Below are 22055 nucleotides of genomic sequence, written 5' to 3' on the forward strand. Positions count from 1 at the left end.
TCTCTCAGCCGTACTCTGAAGGTTTTACGTTACTGAACGACGGTTCGTTAGGATAATCATTCAACGACGAAATTATTTTTGATAAAAGGTAGCTACTTATTATATGCGATAAAAGGGAATTAAATAAACCTCGTTCTACAATAATAATGCAAAAAATAGCTTGACTTAGATACATAATGATTTTTCTTTATATTTAGTACGAGTAAGAAAAAAGAACATTTTCCATTAATTTACAAAAAATCTTCTCATTTTTTTGCTTGTTCCTAATACGTTAAAATGTATATTTGTATAATATAATAATTTATCCAGAAACACAAAGCTATCTAAAAATTAAATTCTAAATGAAAGGCTGATAAAAGACAAAAACCTGATTGTTAGTGCATATTCAATTTATTTAACACAAAATTACTTTGAATAATATAAATTTCTATCTACAATATGCATAAATTAATATTTATTTTGTCTTTTTTTCAATAAAAATAAAATTCAGTACATACAAAAAGATTCTGTACAAAAACCGCAACAAGAACAGATTAGTTATATAATAAGACAGAGAGAGAAAATTCATAAAATGCTCTTTTAGCTCTTATTAGTCTTTTATTAAAAATTTTAATAATTCTAATAAAATAATAATTCTAATTAAATTCTCTCTCTTTATTATCGGGATGTAATTTTAGCGTGTATCAACATTGAATTTTGTTATAATAATTCTGTAATATTTATTTTAGGCTCTTGTTCCATTATTTTGATGTAACAAAAATGATATGTAAAATATGAAATGAAAAATGTTTTATATATTATTCTATAATGTATTAAAACAATATAAATGTCACACTTATTTTTGATGAGATATCTAATTTGAAAATTATTCACTACTACAGTTGGTATTGCTTGCAATTTTCGATCGATTTTCGAGAGTTTACTGATGCTGACCGAATTGCTGTGCTGCTTTTAGCTCAACCCTTCGCCACGCAAATGTAACATTAAATTATAAGCCATGTTTTCCAAATTTAATAAAAACTATGTCACTCAATTAAGAACTGTGGCGACAACTTTTAGTTACACAATCAAGTTGCATGTACGTATACAGATACAATAATATCGGCATTCGATATACATACTTTATCTCGCTACAATACCTGCAACTAATAACTTCACTTTCTTTAAAAGTTTTATAAAAAAAGTTATTATCAATTATTCACATATTGTTATTTGAATCATTTTACCGCAATCGTACTGCGTTAATTGAAAATAGTAAGTATTATTTTTTTCACAATTAAAAATTACTTATGATAAAAAAAGGTATAAGGTATAATTAAGTAAAACACAGAAGTGCAAATATTCACATAAGGAACTTTATTTTGTAAATCCTTTTTTTTATTTATTTTATGTATAACGTAATACATAAATCATATAACGCAAATAAAATAATAATTTTGTTAAAATGTTTCATGTATCGATTTTCATTAGAATTATTAACTCGAACAGGGGAATTGTTTAATTAATTTAGCATTCCTATCTTCTGAAGTAATCCAGTTGAGGGCATCACTTAATGAGCTAAACAAAAGTACAAATAAAATAATAAGTAATAATAAAAAATCGATTATCACGTTATTCTTTGGTTTGGTAAAAACTGCGTTTTATGTCATATAAGATATTAAACGCTTAGTTATCTTAGTAAATATAGCTTTTAAGTATCGTAGTAAAAAATCTTAGGTTTAATTTTCAAGAAATAAAGATGTTAAATTACACTCTATCGTGAACATAAGTAAAATAAAGATGATAAAATTAAAAGCTATCTTAAAAGATCAAGAAATGTACTCAATTTTCTGCTTTAGGTACTTCTTGTGCTTTGCGTGAACTGTGGTGCATATTCGTTGGGATCTGTCTAAAAAGTTCAATTTCTTTAAACAACACTTAGACTTACGATCAACCAGAACATCTTATCTGGATTATAAAGTACTTGAGGCAGCGAAAAATGTATGTACATGTTTTTACGTACAACCTTGTGCAAAGGCCTTGTGCATTAGGCACCCTCAAAATTTTTCCATAACTAAAAAAAAAATAACAGCTGAGCCTTCGCTTATTGTTCGTAGGCTGTTACCTTTTGAAGTTATTAGAAAATTTTAGGAGTGTTTAATACTTTTGCACAAGGTTGTATGTTATATTACGTATATTATATATTAACTTACTTTCAATTAATCCATTGCCATCATTTTTGTATTTTTTCGCCAGTCTGGTTCGGCGTATCTTTTCAAAGATGATTACAAATCAGCCAAATTACTTCAACTTATCAACATTTATCTTTTTCTTTCTGTTATTCCAACTGACACTGAAAAGAATAATACATAAAGTATAACTATTTTTGGAAAAAAATATAATCGAGTCCTAAACATATTTTCAGTTGAAAAAAGATGTCAATGGGTTAAAGATTCGCATCACATGCATTCGAGATTCACAGCATTCTTAAATACAGCAAAATATTTCTTTATAAAGCAAGTTTATCGCGACATCAGAAAAGAATAAAATTCTCGAATGGCACGACAAATTTATACATTTTATACATCTTATAAAGAAATGTGTCATTCAGTAAATGTACCCCGCCCGATAAAGCTGGTAATAACAAGAGTTAATCGAGCGAGTTAATACCGAAAACATCGTAACTTGTAGTATTTTTGTTATAGAAATGTAAAAATTTTATCATTATACTGAAGAAAAGAGTAATAACTACATTGATGCTTGCATTCCACATCTTAAACACAAGCATTTTAATATTATTAATAAGAATGAACTATTCTGCACTAAATATACAATGAGAATATATAACAATTCTTATAATTTTTTTTATAAATATATAAACTATTATAATACAAACGTAGACTTTTTCTTCTTGTGCGAGCATAAAATTATCTTTGCAATAAATTAAAATTATTCCTCCCATTGTGACGAAAGAATCGATTGAATTGTAAAACTAGCATGGAGAATCGACAGATACAAAAGTATCGGAGATATATATCAAAATTTAAGCTAGAAATTCTTCAAAAAGAGTTTTCTTTGAAAAAAGTCATATAATAAATGTTATATGATCTATTTAAAATTTAATTCGAGAATGATTTATCCAGCCACTCCCAGGTTCAGTTGCTACTATTCTGTTATCTACAATAACTTGGTCTGGTGATAAAAGCGGCCCTTCAGCCACTCCCAGATCCCGCTGCTGTTATCTGTGATAACTATAGTTCGGTCTGGTAAAGAACGTGGCCTTCAACGTGATCGAGGAGACGATTGACGGCAGAGCTTTCGACACGTGAGTCTTGGCTAACCAAGATCTCCGCTTATGCCGCCACAGTGTGTGGAGTATCAACGATGCTCTGCTGTGGTACGGGAGACGGTTTATTCCTCGGGCGGGCGCGTACTTTGGACACATATGGCATTTAAACATTCTTGGTTGTCGCAATATACTCGGTTGAAGTTCAGAGAATTTATATGCGTTACTGCTTGTTCTCTGTTCATTTAGTACGACGTCTTTTATATTTTGCAAGCGCAGAACAGGTATCACATAGCGCTTTCGGGAATCCCAATGACAAATTACCTGTTTCGGTTGGCTCTGCTTCCTTCGTCTCTTGTGCTGCCTCTTTTCTTGGTTTTCCTTCTCATTGTCCTTCATCGTTTCCTTCTCATTCCTCTTCATCGTTTCCTTCTCATTCCTCTTCATCGTTTCCTTCTCATTCCTCTTCATCGTTTCGAGAAACCTCGATAAAACTTTCCAGTAGACTGCACTGACTTGTGTCGTCTGCATATCCTGCCTTTCGTATCGCGAAGGGCCTGGCAACGATACTTCGACGTTGGCTACTCCATTGAACAATGGCCGGTCACTGCATATAAAATCACTGTTAGACGTATCGATAACGGCTTTTTTACTACTCCCGTTACTGTGATCGCTTGAACACAGTTCGGGATCGTCGAGATCCCTATTGTTCTTGAAATCGCAGACGCGACACGCGCCGAGGTCGCGACTGCGTTCCTCGCGGTTACCATTGCCTCGGATGACGTCGTCATCCTCGTTGTTGTCGTCACCGTTGATGCCGCCTATGCGACGGTGCGACCGCTTCTCCTCCTCCGTGGGGTATGCCATGGTCGTTGCAGTTGCAGGGGACATTACCATCTCGTGGCTGCAACCACCGCGGCACTGTTCCATAAGTTACGTTCGCGTCATTTTTCTACCAACGTACGAGCGTTCGTCGTAACACGACGTGAGAGAAACAAAAATGTGTGTAACTGAACAAAGGTACACATTTAACAATAACAGACGCGCTTACGCGATCAGCGTCGCGCACGCAGCTTTATGACACCGAAAGCAAATAAAGCGTGCATATGCTGACATGTACGGGATCGAGAGATCTCGTTTTTAAAGAAAAATAAATTAAAAAATGACGCGAGAACGTAACACAAAACATAGGAGGAGGAGTGGATAATGACGCGCGAAATAACGAATAGCTGAGTGCATCGTCGACGGGTTACGAATCGATATATATTGATTTTTCATTCAAAATAATGGCGACAAGAACTCAATGTTGTTGAACGTTTTGTAAATCGTTTGTATTATAACAAACTGAGGCCGATCGGAGGCAATAATAAAAAATTATTGCAAATCTGTAACCCATCGTCGTGCACGCCAATATCAATCGAGATGTATAAACTTAAAATTTAAAAAGGCTTGCTTCTTAACGTTACATGTGGCAATTAATAAAAAAAAAAAAAAAAAAAAAGAAGAAGAAGGTGGAACGCAACAGAATGCGGCAATTAATTGAACAAACAAACAAACGGAAACCGAATATCATCACATGCTGTAAATGCCAGAAGACTTACCCGAGTATTGTGCTCGGTGGTATCGCAGGAGTAGCAGGTGAGATTGGAGCCGATGCTGGAAAAACTGGTGGCCCAGGTGGTGGTCGTCCTCCTACAGGGCTATAAATCCAATAATGAACAATAAATAACAGCACAAATTATTCGCCGACAGCGAGAAAATAAAGGAAACTTTAAACTACTGCGGAAAGATTTAGAAGTTTGCGAACATTTTACCATTATGCAAATAATTACAGCGTGTAACTCGTAAGAACCGGCTAGTAACTCCTGTCAATATATTTTATATGGCGATTTTAATTAAATATTCATATAAATAATCGACCATGATTGAAATACAGTATTTTGATTTTCTGAATTTATTACAAATTGAGATAGCAATGCATTGTCTATTGATTAAACTTGCTAATGAAGCTTCAAACTCCGATTGAGTGGAAAAACTAGGCGTTGCTCATTATGCAATGCTCTTTGCAATGCTCTTTGCAATGCACAATTATATGTTGTTAAATTAGTTAAGGTGACAATTAAACATTTCGCGTTGTGTAATATCATTTTCATTAATGCCGAAGCGTATAGATTGAATGACATTTACATGGAAAGTTAGAGAAAATATCAAAACTGTTTTGAATGCTGCGAATAACATAAAATAATCACAAATTTTATATTACCGATATTATTCATTGTTTATGGATGTGTATTTTACGATTATTAAATAATTAAAATGTAAGATAGAAAAAAGTACATTCCAAATCGATATACCATTTTTTTTACATTGTTGAGTTGTATTTTATACATCAAAAAATATGTTTTATTATATTATTTTTTTGATAATATTTTTTTAAATTTTTTTAGAAAATAGGGATTTTTTATGACGGATAAAAATTGAATCATGTCGAGAATAAATTGAAATTGTGAAATGTTTTTTAAATAAAAGAAAGTTAATTGTTTATTGACATGAGTAAGGGTCTCTAAAATAATTATTTATAATGAAATTATTAGTCCACATAGGAACTTTAAGGTATATCGATCTCTCAAATGGAAATTTTTGAATGTACGAAATTAAAGTACATCGATCTCTCAATGGACATTTAAAATGTACAAAATTAAACAAAGACATAAAAAAAGAAGAGTGAGAAAAAATATCAAGACACAAGTGACTTTGAACGCGGTTAATTAAAACGTTTATCTTCTAAAATAATTTGTTTCTTTCCGGATTTGCAAGAGAGAATCTTGAAGCTCTAAAAATCTGAATAGGTCAGTGATGCAACATTCACCCAATAAGCAAGAAGACCCGAGTTCAACTCCCGGCTAATTGTAAGTCACACTCACGCCTTGGTATTTTTCTCTCGTCCTTCCTTCCTTCCTTCCTTTCTTATTTCCTTAATTAAAGCCCCTTACGCACTGTCGACTAAACGCTTATAAATTCTACAATATATACTCAGTAGTCGCCGGCGACTACTGAGTATATAGAATTTATAAGTGTTTACGCACGCAATCGTCGTTAGCCGCGCGACCAGCCTTTGTTTCTAATCTCTCGGCGACCAAATCGCCGGCGACTAGTCGACAGTGCGCAAGGGGCCTAATTCCGTACATTCTGAATCTCCGTTGAGAGAGATTAATGTACTTTAATTACATACATTCAAGAATCTCTTTGAGAGATGTACATTAAAGGCTTGCGGTCCACTTGATGCTACAATGCTTCGAAGCATTTGTAGCGGTGGGAACCGCAGTCAAAGTTTCTATGTGGACTAATAATTTCATTATAAAACAAATTAAAAAATTTTGCTTTTTTTGCACTCTAACAACCAAGACGGTTCTTAAAGCTATATCTCTTAATTTTTCAAAAATTCATGAAGTTTTAAAATACGAATATTAAACTTGCAATAATGTGGTGGAATTTGCTCCAAAAATCATAGTCTCACTTCGGTATTAATGTATTTATTTACTTAGTTGCAACGATGCACTCGTTGCAAAAAATACGTAGGATTGATTAAATAAAGAAAATATTGAAGAAACCAAAACAGTTTTTGTTTTTACCTGACTGTACTTTCTACACGTAAATGACGATGTATGTATGTTTACGCGTGCACTAAAAAAATATAAGTTTATTTTACGAAACTAAAAATTAGTTTCTATATTTTTTAAATTTTGTGCGAAAAATTGTTTTCCTATAAGAAAGTAATTTTCCTATTATTAGACAAATTATTCGACTTTTGTTTGATTAACTTATGAAAATGTATTGAAGATGAAGAATATTTTAATAATTATGTAGTAAAAAATTCTAAAAAAATTTGAGATATTGCCTGACGCTGTTTACACATAAATTCTTAAAGTTTCAAATAAATTTTGAATAATTGAGAAATTGTTGGAACTACCTCAAAAATTATTGTCGTGCTTTTATTCATTATTTAATTACAATATTAATAAATCCAGGCCAAAACAAATAATTTTAGATTTTTTTCACATGCTTTTTTTTTTCTTTTTCTTTCTTTGCTACCATTATTTATTTATTTATTTATTGTTTTAATTAATTTACCCAAATTTTGTCAAATTCCACCACAAAGAATTAAGAATATCGCTTACTGCAAAGATTGTGGTAGACGGTTACTCGGTGGCGGTGCCACTGTCTGCGTGGTGGACGTCGATGGCGCACTGTTCATACGATGAACGTGCTGCTGATGTATTTGCAATTGCGTCACGTCGTCACCGAGAAACGAGCATCTCGAGCACTGTCTCTTATTGTGAACTTTCAATACGTGCGTCGCTAGTCGTTCGGCGCGCGCCGCTTTGTACTCGCATAAACCGCATTCGAAAGGTTTCGTGTGAGTGTTCATGTGTCGCTTCAGACACCAGTTATCAACACCACTCCATGGACAGTACAAGCAAGAGTATCTGTAATTTTTAGTTTTTATATCTTTTGGTCAATATTTCTTACCTGCATACTAATATATCAATTGTATATCCTTGCTGTATTACATTTAAGAAGCATAAATCAAAGTAAATTGATGATAATAAATATTACATTAGAGATTAGCTTATGCGCCTGATACATTGCGACAAGAAATCCACCGTCATTCGTGTTCTTGTGTCGTAATGTATAAAAATAGAAAACAGAAGATAGAAAAATAGAAAATTTCTACAAAAATAGACAATTTAGATAATCGGCGAAACCAGCTTGAAAAAGAATTAACAATCGCGTGAATCGGAGAGAAACGTACCTTCGTTCTTGCGCGTTTTTGGAGCCACCTTTAAGATGACTCTTACTATTGCAGCCGCCACTCGGTCCTCGCCTGTTCGCATTGCAATTATTCGCATCGGACTGCATGATCCCCGGCGCGGGCATAGCGGCTTGATAAAGATTAAGAGTACTGGCGCCAGAACCCGACGCAGTCGGCTGCAACGGATAACCCTTGTTGCTTGTAAAAGCAGACTGATAATTGATATGCTGCTGCTGCTGCTGCTGCTGCTGCTGCTGCTGCTGCTGTTGCTGTTGCTGTTGCTGCTGCTGCTGCTGCTGTTGGTTATTCGCGGTGACGGTCGCAGCTGCCGTCGACGCGCCCGCATCCTGTTGTAACGGTCGCGAAGTTGTCGTTGTGCCCACCGGTCTTCGTATACGCGCCAGATCGTAGGTGTGCTCGCGGTGCATTCGCATAAAGTGCTTCTTCACGTGATCGGCACGGTTGAACGGTTTGTTGCAGATGTAGCATAGGAAGGGCTTCTCCTCACGGTGAATATTCTCGTGGCGCGTGTAAAGGTCGCGCCTATCCGTGCCGTAGGTGCAATACATACATTTATACCGTTTTTCTCCCGTGGACGCTGTTGCGGCGGTAGCGACCGCAGTTGTCTGCGATAAGTTATGCTGTTTTATTCTCACTCTTTGATTTCAAATGACACATATTCACATTTTTTTTTTTTTACTTATCTTATAGCATATTCGACAATATTTGCTCAAAATTAGATCTGTTGGATATATTTCTATATGCATTACCTGTTGTAAATGTTGTGGCGCAGCAGCGGATGGCAGTTCCTGTAAAAGAAAGCTCGAAGTGACCGGCAATAAAGCTGCAGGCACAGTTTGCGTTTCCTGTGTTCTTCGAGATGGTGGAGCCGCCCGTTCGGCGCGTTCGCGGAGCCTCTCTAGGTACAAAACTACGTCTTCGACTTTAATGTCTGTCTGCAAATAATCTTTACGCGGCGAATGGTGTCGATTCCTGCCATCGACGAGAAACCTTGAGGAATGCAGTTCCATAAAGTGCTCTGCAGCTTCTCGAGGACCACCTCCCGTGACATCACCTGTTAAAAAGAAATTTAATTTTGATAAACTATAGTACTTAAGTACGCTCAAAAATAGCTAACGGGACATTCTATTTTCTTTTCTTTCATTCTTTTCTTTCATTTTATTTTTCTTTGTTTTCTAGACGTCAAATTTGCGCGATATCTCAGATTATTGTGTATTTTTTAATATATTTTAAATTATATTGTTTCACATTTAAGTATAATAAATTAATTAAGCCTCATTATGTGATCGCGGTAAAAAGATTGCAACTATTAAAGCATTATAACAATTTACACTCGGAACTCATAATTATGTGTCTAAATATCTCCACATAATGAAATACGATCAAATTCTTGGGGAAAAACCCTGGAAAGACTGCGATACAACGTCATTGTTCAAAACGGTACGATCGGTAATTAGCAGGGGGACCTTTCTCGCTATCTACCCTTGCTAATCAACTTATTTTTATCTTGCGTCACTTAAACTTTTTGCACTGTAGGATAGAAAGTTACTCGACTATACGCTGAATACTATATCGATCTAGACCTTTAAGCTTATGAGATTGTAAACAAGTTAGCTCGGCGAAAAAAATTTTCCGGAGGGTTTATGCAACGTTATTAGACGCGACACTATACTCAGACTTGTTCACTGAATATTATTGCAAAAATATATTTAGCAATGTAAGAATCTTGCGTTCGTACCGCACTCGTCGCATCGCCACATAGCTTTTCCGGCGTGGTAAGCGGCGATTCGACTCCCGTCAGTTCCTTTGAGCGCTTCCTCTTCATACGTCCAATTTCCATCATCACTAATATCGGTATTTCCGGTATCCTCATCATTTTTATATGAAACTGATGCCTCGAACTCATTTTGCACACTCGACGCTACATCAACAAAATTATGATGAGCTGCATTAAGAATTTTGCGTTTTATGGCGAAAGAAGTGCATTGCATTTTTATTTTAAAAAATATTCGTTAAACCGAATCGATTCAGTAGTTATGTATGGACTCTAGTAAAAAATAAAAGTTTTAAATTTAATCAAACTGCTAGTTATATGTAAAATTTCCTCGACTGCTGCATGTAGCGAACATTAAATAATAAAACAATTCAGATAATTAATTCTGAATTGTGTAGAGAATAAATTTTATATACATATAATTGCATATTAATAACACACGTTCACCCACGTATTGCATTGGAAAAGATATTTGCTGAATTATACGACGTCATATATAAATAATTTCTATTATAAATGCACCGATTTGTGCAATTATATTATTAAATACAATCAATAATTCATGAGATAAGCATCCGTCGAAAACAACCATTTTATACTTAATTAACTCGGCACAAATATCAATTATTCAAGTTGAAAAATTTTAACTTACTTCTATGATCGGGATCCTCGCCGTAGAGTTTTCTGGTAATTTCCTTAAACATGTCCTCGTAACAATCAAGTCTGCTAATTCCAGGACCGTTGCCCTCCATTTTACAGCTTTGTAACGGTCACTTTCCACAGAACAATAATAACCTTTTCCCTTTGTTATCTCCGAAGAATTTGTCTACCTGCGTGCTGAGTCGTCGTCAAAAATCTAAACTTAAAAGAAAATTCTTCTTCGTTTTATTTCGTTTTAAAACTTTAAAACTCGTCAAAAATTAATTACAGTATGAATTACAGCTTAGTTTAACTTTTTAACTTTTGATTCCAAAAGCACGTCTTGTCTTTATGATTACTTACTAAATGTCTTACAGTTTCAAGACAAGAGTGGAAACAACCGATGATATCGACATCTCATAACAAATATGTGATGTAAATAAATTGGAAGGTCGTACATAGCAAATAAATATCTGAATCGATAAAATTTTCTTAATCTCAATCCACATTAGCGTTAAATGCGTTTAATGAAACGAGTAACAATAAATGAAAAGTACGACAATGTAAGAAGTCCTGCTGTATTAACAGCATTACGATTTGAACACGTTGCTCCGTGCGCCCATACATAAATAGAAGATAAATATGATCGAGTTCTCGTGTTTCGTAAAGTGCAAGCATGTGGAACAAGCGTGACAGTGGATGAGGGGAATAGTGTGCAAAGCTTCATAACGGACGCGCTAACGACTTCTCTGGGATGCTACAAGATTAAGTTTGAAATAGTTAGGCGACATGCAGGGTTGAGTTTAGTAATTCGAACATCATATCCCTCTTAAAGAAAATTAGTCGAGAAGTCACACAGAAAACTTTGTGTAACGTTGCTTTTCTGCATAAGTGCAATGCGTCTAAAAAAATATAATTGCTTATTTTGCTTTAAAAATAATTACATCTCTTCTTTAAAGCAATAAATTTGCAACAAGATTTGACAACATTTTTAGAAGAATAAAAAAATCTTATTTATTGGAAAATATTTTTCAATATTTTTCTGTATAAATAAGTAATTACATTTTTCTGCTTATTTGCAATGTATATTGTCGATTCTTCGATATAAATGCTGCAAAAGAAAACGGGGAAGATAATTTATAAGTTTTCTTCGAGAAATAATGGATACACCATTTCGATTAGCATTAATATTTCTACATGCCACGATTTAAAAAGATGTAAAATCTTATTCGCCAGTTAGAGTTAAAATAACAGTTGTAGAATCTTTCTTCGAACTATTTACAACAGAGTAATTATTATCTATCATTACCTTGTCTTTACTTGCAACAGAATAATTATTATTTATTATTACTTCTTAATGTTTCATTGATAATGAAAATGTTTAAGAAATTATCCACGTGATAAAGTATTAGAACTATTAGAAAGTATTAGAAAGCGTTTATCATGTGGTTTTAATAGATTATTATTACAGTTATAATAGATTATTGTAAATAGATTATTATTACAATTATAACAAATATATTGTTGATTAAGAATCTGAAAAGGTAAAAATATTATTGAAGATAATTTTCAGATCCTTAATCAACGTCGACAATATATTTGTTAATTTACCTAGCGATATATCTGGTTACATTTCGATTGATTTCAATCGAATGGTGCGTGAATTTGGCGCTGTACTCTGCAAGGGTGACGACAGAATTCGAAGTGAAGAAGGAGCAGAACTGTATTGATCGTATTGCCCCTCGAGCGACAGGGAAGGGGAAACTGAGCAGCACCCCTGCTCTGAGTAACGCTCTGCGTGTGTGTGTGTGCGAATACACATATCAGGTCGACGTATATACGCATAGGGAGGGGAAAGCAAGAGCGTTCAGCACGTAGAAGGGGTTACCGTAAAGAATAAATCAATATTCCCCTCCGCCACCGATCGAGGGCACGTCCCTTAGAAACGGCAGATGGTGAAGCATCGCAGAGGGTGTTTCTAAACCACAGTAATGGGAACTTTACCTTCCGCACCGGATGAGAACCCCTGTGTCACAGCGCGGAGAGAAAGAGCAGGAAAGTCTGAAGGGAGAGAAGGAAGCGACGATACGACGGCGGGAACATGGTCGGTCGGAATGAAGGCAGAGACACAATCCTGACGAGACGGAGAGAAAAAGATAGATAGACGGGTAGAGAGAAGAAGAGAGTTTAAGAGTGAGAATGATCGCGAAAGAGGCGGAGGAGAGAGAGAAGGCGCGCGCAGTGCCCATTCAAATTCATCCGGAAATTATTGCCGACTAACTCAAGGACGTCGAGCAGGTCTTCCCTGCGCTCGCGCTTATACATCGTACTATCGTGCTCGTTTACATCCTACGCTCTCGAAAGATCCTACGCTTGCTCCACATTGCTCTCCCATCTTTTTCCGCTTCTCCGTGTGGCGGAGCGCGCGGAAACCGCCGTCGTCAGCATCGCCAGCGTCGTTGTTGTCGGGACGCGCGCGCACGCCGCAAAAAAGGCCGCGGCGAAGGTCGCTAGCAAAGAGCGGTCTACCTGGCCGCGCACCACCCGCGACATAATCATCGCGCACGATATCGCGAAGCACCGCGAACAGCCGCCCTCGCGCGCACACGCGCGCGCTCCTGGAACACACGCCGACTCTCTCTCCGTCTGTCCCACCGCGCGCTGCACACCGTCGAACATCCGACGAACACACGGACACATCGAGACATCGCACATATAGCCAGCGCGCTCCGCGCGTCTCGATAGGTATTCGCGCGCGGCCTATTCGCGATACACACAATACACGACGGGCTCTTCTCTCGCTCTCGTACGCGCGCGGCTCCGTCGTCATTCGGAGTCGCTCTCGCGTTCGATTCTCACTCCGCTCGCTCTACTTCTCACTCACTTCGGTACTTTCTCCCGATTATTCGTTCTCGGCGTGCAACCCGGTGGAAGAAGCGAAACAACACACATGACGAGAGGAACGTCCTGGCCGAAGACACACACTGGCCGAGACTGATGCCAAACTGATACTGGTCGATGATGACGTCGAACAACACGACGGCTTCGGAGGCTCACGGACGCAAGAAGGCACAGGGACGTACGCGGGGAACATTTAGAACGGCAGGACACTACCGGATCTTACAATTTACTCACCTTCTTATGCCGACGACGAAGACAAAGTGGATGGAAAATCGTTGTTCGAGTAAACGTTATGCTGGTTGGGTTGCAGGTTGTTTCCTCGACGGCAGCCGGGTGGCGAGTGGGTGGGCAGGCGGGGTGGCAGGCGGACAGAAGTGGGTGGCTCAAGCGGGTCGGGTGGCAGCAGCGTGTGGGTGGTGGGAGTGGGGTGAGGGAACCCAATACCACCCTCCTCGCCCATTCAATCCTCCAGTATTAGAGGGAGCAGTCGAGCCTGTTCCGACTCCCCATCTCCCCTTCTCCGCCCATCGCACACCCAACAACCCACACCACACACTAACAGCCAGTGATGGACCAGCTGGCGAGTGTGTGCGTATAGACTATCTTACACGTATACGCCCACACAAATGCGCACGCACACATATACACCCACCCTGAATCCGCCCGTCTGTTTCTCTACACGTGTTCACGACGCAGCCAAGCACTGCAGGGGCATTTTCGGTAGTGAGGGAAACGGAGGGTGGCGGGGCGAAGAAGACGCGTTAGGGAGATCTTTTAGATCCCTTTTCGGGGAACCTTCGGAAAGGTCTAAAAACTCGGTTCTACACAAGGCGCCTCTCGCCGCGTACGGGTCGTTATTTTTAAAACTATGCAGCATACCTGAAAGAGAAAGTTCCTTAGGGATTCTTGGGCTGGTAGGAAAATTTTCAAAGAAATCCGCAGAAAGAATAAAGGAAAATACTTTCGAACGCGTTCCTCGACATCTCCATTCTTCAACATTATCCATATATTCTCTGCATACCACGAATTTATTCTCCGAATTCAATTTCAAAACTCATATCAATACTGTTTCTAACGAATATTCATTAATCAATTATTAAGCCTGAGATGTTAAGAAAGACTATCGATTTTTCTTCTCACTTAACAAATGTAAACAAAATTAATTCTCGATTGCTTTCACATTTTTGATTATCAATATTTTTGACATTCTAATTAGGTCTAATATATTAACTAAAAAAAATTACACGACTCTGACGCAGCCAAGAGTCTGATAATTTTAAACGATACAGCTGGCATATGTGTGCAGACGTAGAGTCACTACCCAAGACGAAATACCCGCTGCTACTCACTGTTAGAAACTCACAGCGGCCGATAAGCAGGCATTCGGTTGAACCGACCGTTCGGTTTCCCCGACGCCGGGTGCTGGTCGGCATTCTTGGCGGGTTCCCCACCGAGTGTTGTACCAGCGGCACCCGGTCTGGGCAACCTTCATTTACATCCCGTTCGGCCTTACCATGTGTAACGTTCCATGACGCAGCTCTGAAATTAACTTCCAAGCGCGCCCCGTCGTCGCTTCGTTATCGTCCAGCCGGAGGCCGCTCCGCGCACGCGGATGCGCCGAGGATCGTCCTCGCAGCGAGAGCGACGCGAGGCACCTGCATCCGAGTCGCAATTTAGGAACGGCGAATGCATCGGGCCCGCTCCACCGCCGGCGATATATTGATCCCCGCCCCGTTCCGACACATTCCCTTACGCTCGCGCGTCGCCCGTCTCTTCCTTACGTAGACGCGAGGCGGAAAAAACTGACGGAGGGATGATGGTGGTCTGTATTGGCCGCGGTCGCGTGATCGATAGCGACGACCGCGGACGGAAGGAGGAGACGGGTGCACTTTTGCGCGCGAGAGAAATTTCCGTTCTCGCGCCGCAAACGCGGAACTACTTAACTTAAAAGCCGCTAAAACGACGATGTGCCAAGGACGACGTCGTAGGGAGTGAAAATGAGATTCGCTGTGGAAGAACATAATATTCCTGAAATACGCGGCGACGCGATTTCCATAAAAATCTAGGCGTAGGTCTACGATATACCTATCTACGATGAAAGCGCGCATCTATTTATTTTTGCGTATAAACGCCTCCTTTCAGAATGTGGAGATATTTATAATTATGAAGAAGCCTTATGTCATACATTTTGCGAAAATATCGTTGCCACAAATGCGTTTTGCTTTCGCTTTCTTCTAGTTCTTATATAATTTTTATTATTAGCTGTCTATTAATCTATTATTAGCGTTGCGCTTTATATAATATATAAAGTTTATCGAGAAAACGTGTATTGATAGCTTCAAGCCTTAGTATTTGGCGTTACATTAAACCAGCGATTAAATATCGAAATAATTTCACTACCCATAGCTCTCCTGTATAGATATCTTTATTCAATATTCAAATATTTTTATTATAGCATAGACTTTCAGGAAAAAACAGAATCACATTTTATACATGTTTTATTGTTGTATCAAGAAAACTCTTATTTGTGATAGCATGAGTAGCAATGCAAATACTTGACGTAAAATTCAAAATATTAAAATATAAAAAAAAACAATTTGCGTAGAAGAAATTTGAGAGCAAGAAAAGGACACACGCGTGCGGATTATTCCGGATATATTTTCCTTTTGACTAAATAAAATAATAGAATGAGTCACAATTTTTAAGATTTATAGTTACTACAAACAGAATTGCTCCCAATTTGATTAGTGTTTCATTGATACAGCGAAACAAATCTTCAATACTGCAGCAATCTACTTATGAAATAGCTTACTTATTCACTTGCGTGACCCTCCTACGTTTATTTCGTTTTCAGCACATCGGGGTCATTCGTGTCATATTCTGACCTTGTTAAAACACTCAAAATCTAACATAAAATCTAATATCTAGTATCAAAATCTAATATAATTACTATTATTTAATATAATATATAATAAAGACAGTTACAGTTTAAAAAGAATTAAAAATAAATTATTTAAATATTTTGTTGAAAATGTAGACAAACACACATGGTAGGAAAGTACTTTTAAAATTAAAAAATTAATGTTGATTAAAGTCACGAATAATTTCGAGGTGTGTGCCGCTTAAGGAATAACGTAAATGCTACATAAACATAAATTTAACATATTAAAAGAAAATTTTATTAATTATTTCGCAGTATGTTGCTTATAAAAATATGACTTGTTTAAATCTTTTATTATATTGTCCTATTTTTTCTACGCTTCAAGAGAATTTATTCCAGAATGTATAATAAATTAATCTCTCTCCCCCCTCCCCTCTCTCTCTCTATTATATTATAATTCTACTGCAATATAATATATAATTATAAAAATCAATACATCGTAACATTTGCGAGTTATAGGCTTGTATCGTCACGATCATTCACACGACCGCTCGGCCGTACTGCATTATAATCGTAATGACGGCGCCTGCAATCATAACGAAAGATCGGTGAGAACGTCGACGGGTCATTCGCACGCAGAATCACGAGCACGAACTCCGCCGCCGCGACGCTCGTACGCCGGCCGATGGCTCGACCTCCGCGTCGGCGTCGGCGTTCTACGACGTTTGCGGCGTCGGCGTCGGTGGCTACGGCGGCGGTGGCGGTGGCGGCGGCGTCTCTGCGGAGACGCGTCCGCGCTGGGAAGCTTCGCATCGCGGCGCCTCGCGTCGGCGTCGCTGAAATCGTCCGCGAGACGGGCAGGCAGTGGTGGCCAAGGCACCGTGTCAGCGCGTGTAACCGCCATATTGGCCGAACTCCGGATTCGAGTGGCCGGCAATACGCTCTCTCCGCGGGTCGCGGAGCTTCGTAAAGCTCCGAAGCTCTCCTGTCCTGGCCGTCGGTCCGTGTCGGCCCGGGCGTGATAACGTGGGACGCGCGTTAAAGTGGAGCGAGGGCGAGCGACCCTCTCGCGGAGAAAGGACGACGAGGTGAGGACACGCGATAATTCCGGTACGCCTTCGTACGCCGCATCGGTCACTTTGGACAGCAAAAAAAGAGAGAGAGAGAGAGAAAGAGAGAGAGAGAGAGAGAGAAAGAGAGAGGGAGAGAGAGAGAGAAAAAAAGAGCTAAAAAAGGAAGATAAGATAAGATATACACGCGTACGTATACATAACAGTGATACGTGCTCTGGATCGACGCGTGCGATTCAACCGAGGAAGGATCGCGCAACGGTGCATCCGGACACCGGTACCAATCTTCCGATTTCCGACGCCTCTCTCAAATTGACTGAGTCCAGAGGAATCTCTTCGACCGAAAGAGACTTCTGCGTCGGATTCTGCGTCTGAAAGATTCTTCCGTCATCTGTCACTTCCGAGAAAAAAATCTAAAGGTGGAAACATTCGTCGCGCTTCGAAATTGGCTGTCTCTTGACAACCGTTATTTGAAATCGAATGAGAAAGGACCAAGGGATAGGATCAATTTCCATAATTATCGAATCTTCCTGAAACTAATCTTCCCCAAAAAAAAAAAAAAAAAAAAAAAAGAGAACGTCTCCGTACAACTGATTTAGCAAGCGCGCAAAGATCGACACCGGAAGTCTTCCCGGAGAAAATCAAGTGATCAACGAGAAGCTAACACAAAGATAGTCCTCGACGGTCTACCTAGCCGGTGTGACAGCGCCGCGGTTTCTCTCCCTCTGGTCTCGACTTCTGCCAATCAATAACCGGCGCATCGACTCGCTTACGCTTCACTCTCCTTCCCTTTCTCTCTCTCTCTCTCTCCCTCTCTCTCTCTCTCTCTTTCTCTTTCTCTCTCTATCTACCTCATCTTTCTTCCTTCTCTCTCGCGCTCTTTCCTTCCGCTCTCCTCTCTCTCTCTCCGTCCAATTGCAGCTAACATTTTCTCTCCACTTCCTTTCATCGTCTTCCCTCTCTTTCCTTCTCCCTCTCTTTCTCTCGCATTCTTCCGCGCCCGCGCGTGTGAGGTACGCGCGACGGAATACCACGGGTGCCTGTCAGCGCGATCAGCAACATCAGCAACACAGGCAAACGTAGCGGCAGCATCAACGGCGGACCGCGATCCGGCGGTAACAGCAACAACGGACAGCTTAAACTGGCCGCGCCAGCGCCTCGCGCGCATCACCTTCTAACAGGCGCGAGTGCCTATTTATAATTCCCTTTTAAACGTTACGGAGGAGGAAACTGAACGCGTACGGCCACCTACGCTAGCCGCGCGGAAAGGAAGCGTCAAGCGTGAGAGATCGGCGCTGATCCCTGGAGATCGCAAGCGCGGCGCGGCGCGGCCGCGCCTTTAAACCGCGTATCCGAGAAACGGTAATGGGTCGATCGTGCGCAACATACTCGCCGTCGTTGTCATCGTTCTAAATTTCAAGGATCCAGTTCCGGTTTGTTGGCCGAACGGACGAATTTCCGGAGTTGAAATTCCAGGATCGCGAGTCTTTATGAAGCGCGACAAATCCGCTCGATCGTATCGCGCCCACCCTTGAGAGCGGACGCCATCGACAGCACGAAGGACCTCCGGCTTCCTATTCCTCTCCGCAGCGAGGCTCGCATCCGCGCACTCTCGCTCTCTCTCTCTCTCTCTCTCGCTCTCTCTCTCTCTTTCTCTCTCTCTCTCTCTCTCTCTCTCCCCCATTCTCTCCTACCTACCGCGACTCCGAGCGACCGACCAGTCGATCCGCGCGCGCGGCTGCCCCGTCGAGAGAGGAGAGTGGAGGGCGTCGCGAGAGGGTGACGCGGTGGTTGAAGGGTGATGTAATATCGTGGTACACAAGCAAGGAGGACCGACGAGGAGGAAACGACGGACGGATCAGCAGCAGCAACAGGAAGCGGAAGGAGGCGGGAAATGGACCATCGGATATCATGCATGACGTCGACGTAACCCTCCGCTCGTTAGGACTCGCCGCTGCTCAGTGTCGTCGTCGTGCGACGTCGCCATCATCGTCGGCGCAGTAGTGCCTCGCCCGATCGCGAGGCTCGGGACCCCCGATCGGGACAACCGGTTGGTCCGCGGTGCGCGTTACCCTAATGTGTTCGTTCGCGAGTCCGTGACTCCGAGGACTTGGACGACGCTGCTCTGGGCTGCGTATTGAGATTCGGCTGAAGGCACTGATACGCGCTGGGAGCATGCAGGCTCCGGGCGAGGCCCGGCGAGGCGGTCCCGCGGGAGGACCGGGCTAAAAGGAAACGGATTCGCATATCGGGAAGGACACTCGCGAACGCGGGCACGGTGCGCCCGCGGCCGTGCCCGCACCCGCACCCTCGCACCACGGCGCCGCGCCGGTCACGCGCCAATTAGGCTGATCCTAAGGACGCGGGAAGCGAGCTGGACTCGCTTTCAGTCGCATGGAACATGATAGAGGTAAGCCAGGATGCGAGTGTGTCCTTAGCCTCATTTCGCCACGTAGAAAGAACGAAGGAATCAGCACGGAACAGTAATGGAGTCGCGCTGATCTCTTTTGTAAAGGCACCCATTTCATTATAACAATCAACTGAAATTGGAACAACGTTGTACTTGAAAATTTCATTATTTTTTAAAAATGGACAAATTTTTATCTGAAACGACATGATCAAAGTAATGAAGTTACAGCTGCCAAGTTTTTGCATTTGCATTTATAATTATAAAGAATATTAATACTTCACAGTAATATTTTCATCGTGTTAAAGTCAAAGCGAATAAAATTTAAAAGAAGTCTGTCGATTGTACAACATTGTTCCAATTAACACTTTGGTTCACAAAATAGTGCATTATGGAACATATTTTTTACGAGAATATATATGTAACAAAAATTACAACTAATTTCGTAGAAGTAAAAATTGTTTAATAGCCAGTGCTTGTTAGAAGAGAGAAATTCCATAGAGAACTATTCTCTCACTCTCGTAACTTCTAAGTGTTTATTCTCAAATGGCCATTAAGCTAAAGCTTAAAACTAAGTTGATATAATAGTTCCTACATTCCAGATGTGCATCAGAAAGATTTATTCATAACGCACTAGCAGTTTAGTTTCCGGAATTTACGAAGCTTTTTCTGCTTTAGAAACATGCGAGTAAATAATGAAGTTTGATTGGGTATTGAAAATCGATCGTATTCAATCGTGCTTAAATTATCTTAGTATGGAATGAGAGTATTGTAAATTAATCCTGAAATAACGTAGCATATTGTCGATAATAACGTAAACAGGGACTCTATTATCACTGAGTAGAATCTCATTCGTAATGTTTGCAGCTTACCGTTCGTGCGCAATGTTCATGCGGGAATATAACAAATTCATTTATATGGATACGCGCATACGGTCGCTCCGATCGAAGTAAATTTACGGGGATTATCGGACAAAGCTGGTGGGGGAGGAAAGCGGGGATTTGCAAGCTGCACGTGCTCCGCGATTGCGTGCTGCATGAAGCCAACACGCCATTCGGCCATTGACATGTTGACACGCAGCTATGCATAAACACTATACCGCTGTTTCAGAACCGTTTTAAATGACTGACAGCGGTTTACGATTGACGATACGATGGCGATAGTGCCCGTTGTTGTATTAGAAAATATCAAATATCCTCGCCAAAAAATGCACTTCGAGTGTTACCTTGTTTTACAATGAACGATAGCGGACCGGTAAATAATTGACGGAATTATATAATTTATTACTTTATTTATTATTTCCATTAATTAATGATAAAAATTCACTTTCGGCCAACGTCATAAAAGTAATTTAAATTGATTAAATAGGGAAAAAAATTACTCGGAATTATATACTCATATGTTCCGTTGAACAATCTCAGTTTATTGGATACGCAACTCTGCGATATAAATGATTACATTCCAAACTATGCGTCACTAACTAACGCAAAATTTATCGCTCGCAATCAATCGCCGGGCTCGAAGTGTTTCCCAAATTTTCTCAATGTTCTCTGTAAGCAACGGCTTGTTTCCACAATGTCTGCCAAAACAAATCGCACGCCCGGCAGATTACTGTAATTTACATACGTTATACTGTCGTAATCGGAGTTCCGTTTTTGAAGAGACTGGCCCGAGGGATACGGACTGAAATTCGCACCGTACATAAACGGTGGCATGTTTTTACGAGCCAGCCGGTTCTAAACTTTCAGTTTTTGCGCGTGGCGCGCTCCTTCCGGCCTCTATTTCCCGACCGTTCCAAATTGCCGCGTTCGCGTAAATCCGCGTTCGATTTATATTGCGCTGTAAGCGATTTAACGGTCCCCTACTTAATCTCCACGACCCCGATTGCCTAATTCCAATTCCCTTTTCCGATTGCTTCGTCTCTCTCTTTTCCTCTTCCCGTCTCTCTTTCTCTCCCTCTCTTCTTTACGCAGCTCATTCGTACGCGCTGCCACGTTTACTCACGGTTACACACGTGTACGCCAGTGTTTATCAACCTTTGCCCACATTTTGTGTAAGCGACTATCCGATGTAGTCGTTATCACGCGAGGCCGCGCGAAGAGCGGATCATCGATGCACAACGTGACGTAAAAATAAAGGGTCATGCACAGGCGTACCCCCAAAGTTCATTCCGCGAATCTCTTCTGTATCCGCGACAGTAGATCGGTGCTGAATATTTTCGCAAGACTCGAATGCTGGAATAAAATCACACGCAGCGTCTATTCGTTCGTTCACAAGATTTTTC

General features: G+C 40.2%; 2 protein-coding genes across 20 annotated transcripts in view; one reads left to right on the forward strand and one right to left on the reverse strand.

Moving 5' to 3' along the window:
• Dhit (Double hit) overlaps positions 1-22055 on the forward strand; it is a 216330-nt gene that overhangs the window by 182398 nt on the left and 11877 nt on the right. For 2 of the 3 annotated variants that reach the window (XM_067354548.1, XM_067354549.1), the window contains exon 1: positions 16997-19774. The exons of the other annotated variant lie outside the window; for it this stretch is intronic. In XM_067354548.1, coding sequence (XP_067210649.1) covers positions 19766-19774 — 9 coding nt within the window. In that variant the 5' untranslated portion in view covers positions 16997-19765. Of the gene's footprint in view, positions 1-16996; positions 19775-22055 lie in introns of those variants that run through there. 3 annotated transcript variants of the gene reach the window in all.
• Positions 1334-14140, reverse strand: chn (charlatan). Of its 17 annotated transcripts, XR_010890096.1 has the most exons (10): positions 13648-14134; positions 10526-10729; positions 9838-10020; positions 8849-9153; positions 8079-8704; positions 7444-7752; positions 4867-4965; positions 3590-4169; positions 2193-2332; positions 1334-1557 (listed from the first exon to the last, which is right to left on the reverse strand). XR_010890096.1 is itself a non-coding variant. In XM_067354529.1 (9 exons), the coding sequence occupies exons 2-9, from the start codon at positions 10623-10625 to the stop codon at positions 2318-2320; spliced, it is 2217 nt and encodes a 738-aa protein (XP_067210630.1). In that variant the 5' UTR covers positions 10626-10729; positions 13648-14134; the 3' UTR covers positions 1334-2317. The 17 variants fall into 17 exon arrangements, 16 of the variants coding, with proteins under 16 accessions (XP_067210630.1, XP_067210616.1, XP_067210617.1 ...); XM_067354529.1 differs by having other exon boundaries at positions 1334-2332; XM_067354515.1 differs by having other exon boundaries at positions 1334-4169; positions 13648-14132.

The sequence above is a fragment of the Linepithema humile genome, chromosome 4 (genome assembly GCF_040581485.1).
Source record: "Linepithema humile isolate Giens D197 chromosome 4, Lhum_UNIL_v1.0, whole genome shotgun sequence".
Classification (NCBI taxonomy): Eukaryota; Metazoa; Arthropoda; class Insecta; order Hymenoptera; family Formicidae; genus Linepithema; species Linepithema humile.

Excerpts from the sequence above, each read along its gene's own strand:
- chn (XM_067354515.1), bottom strand. The coding sequence starts at position 10,625 with ATGGAGGGCAACGGTCCTGGAATTAGCAGACTTGATTGTTACGAGGAC. Across the intron at positions 9,154-9,837 it reads GTGGCGATGCGACGAGTGCG|GTGATGTCACGGGAGGTGGT; the intron begins GTACGAACGCAA and ends TCTTTTTAACAG. Across the intron at positions 8,705-8,848 it reads CGCCACAACATTTACAACAG|ACAACTGCGGTCGCTACCGC; the intron begins GTAATGCATATA and ends AACTTATCGCAG.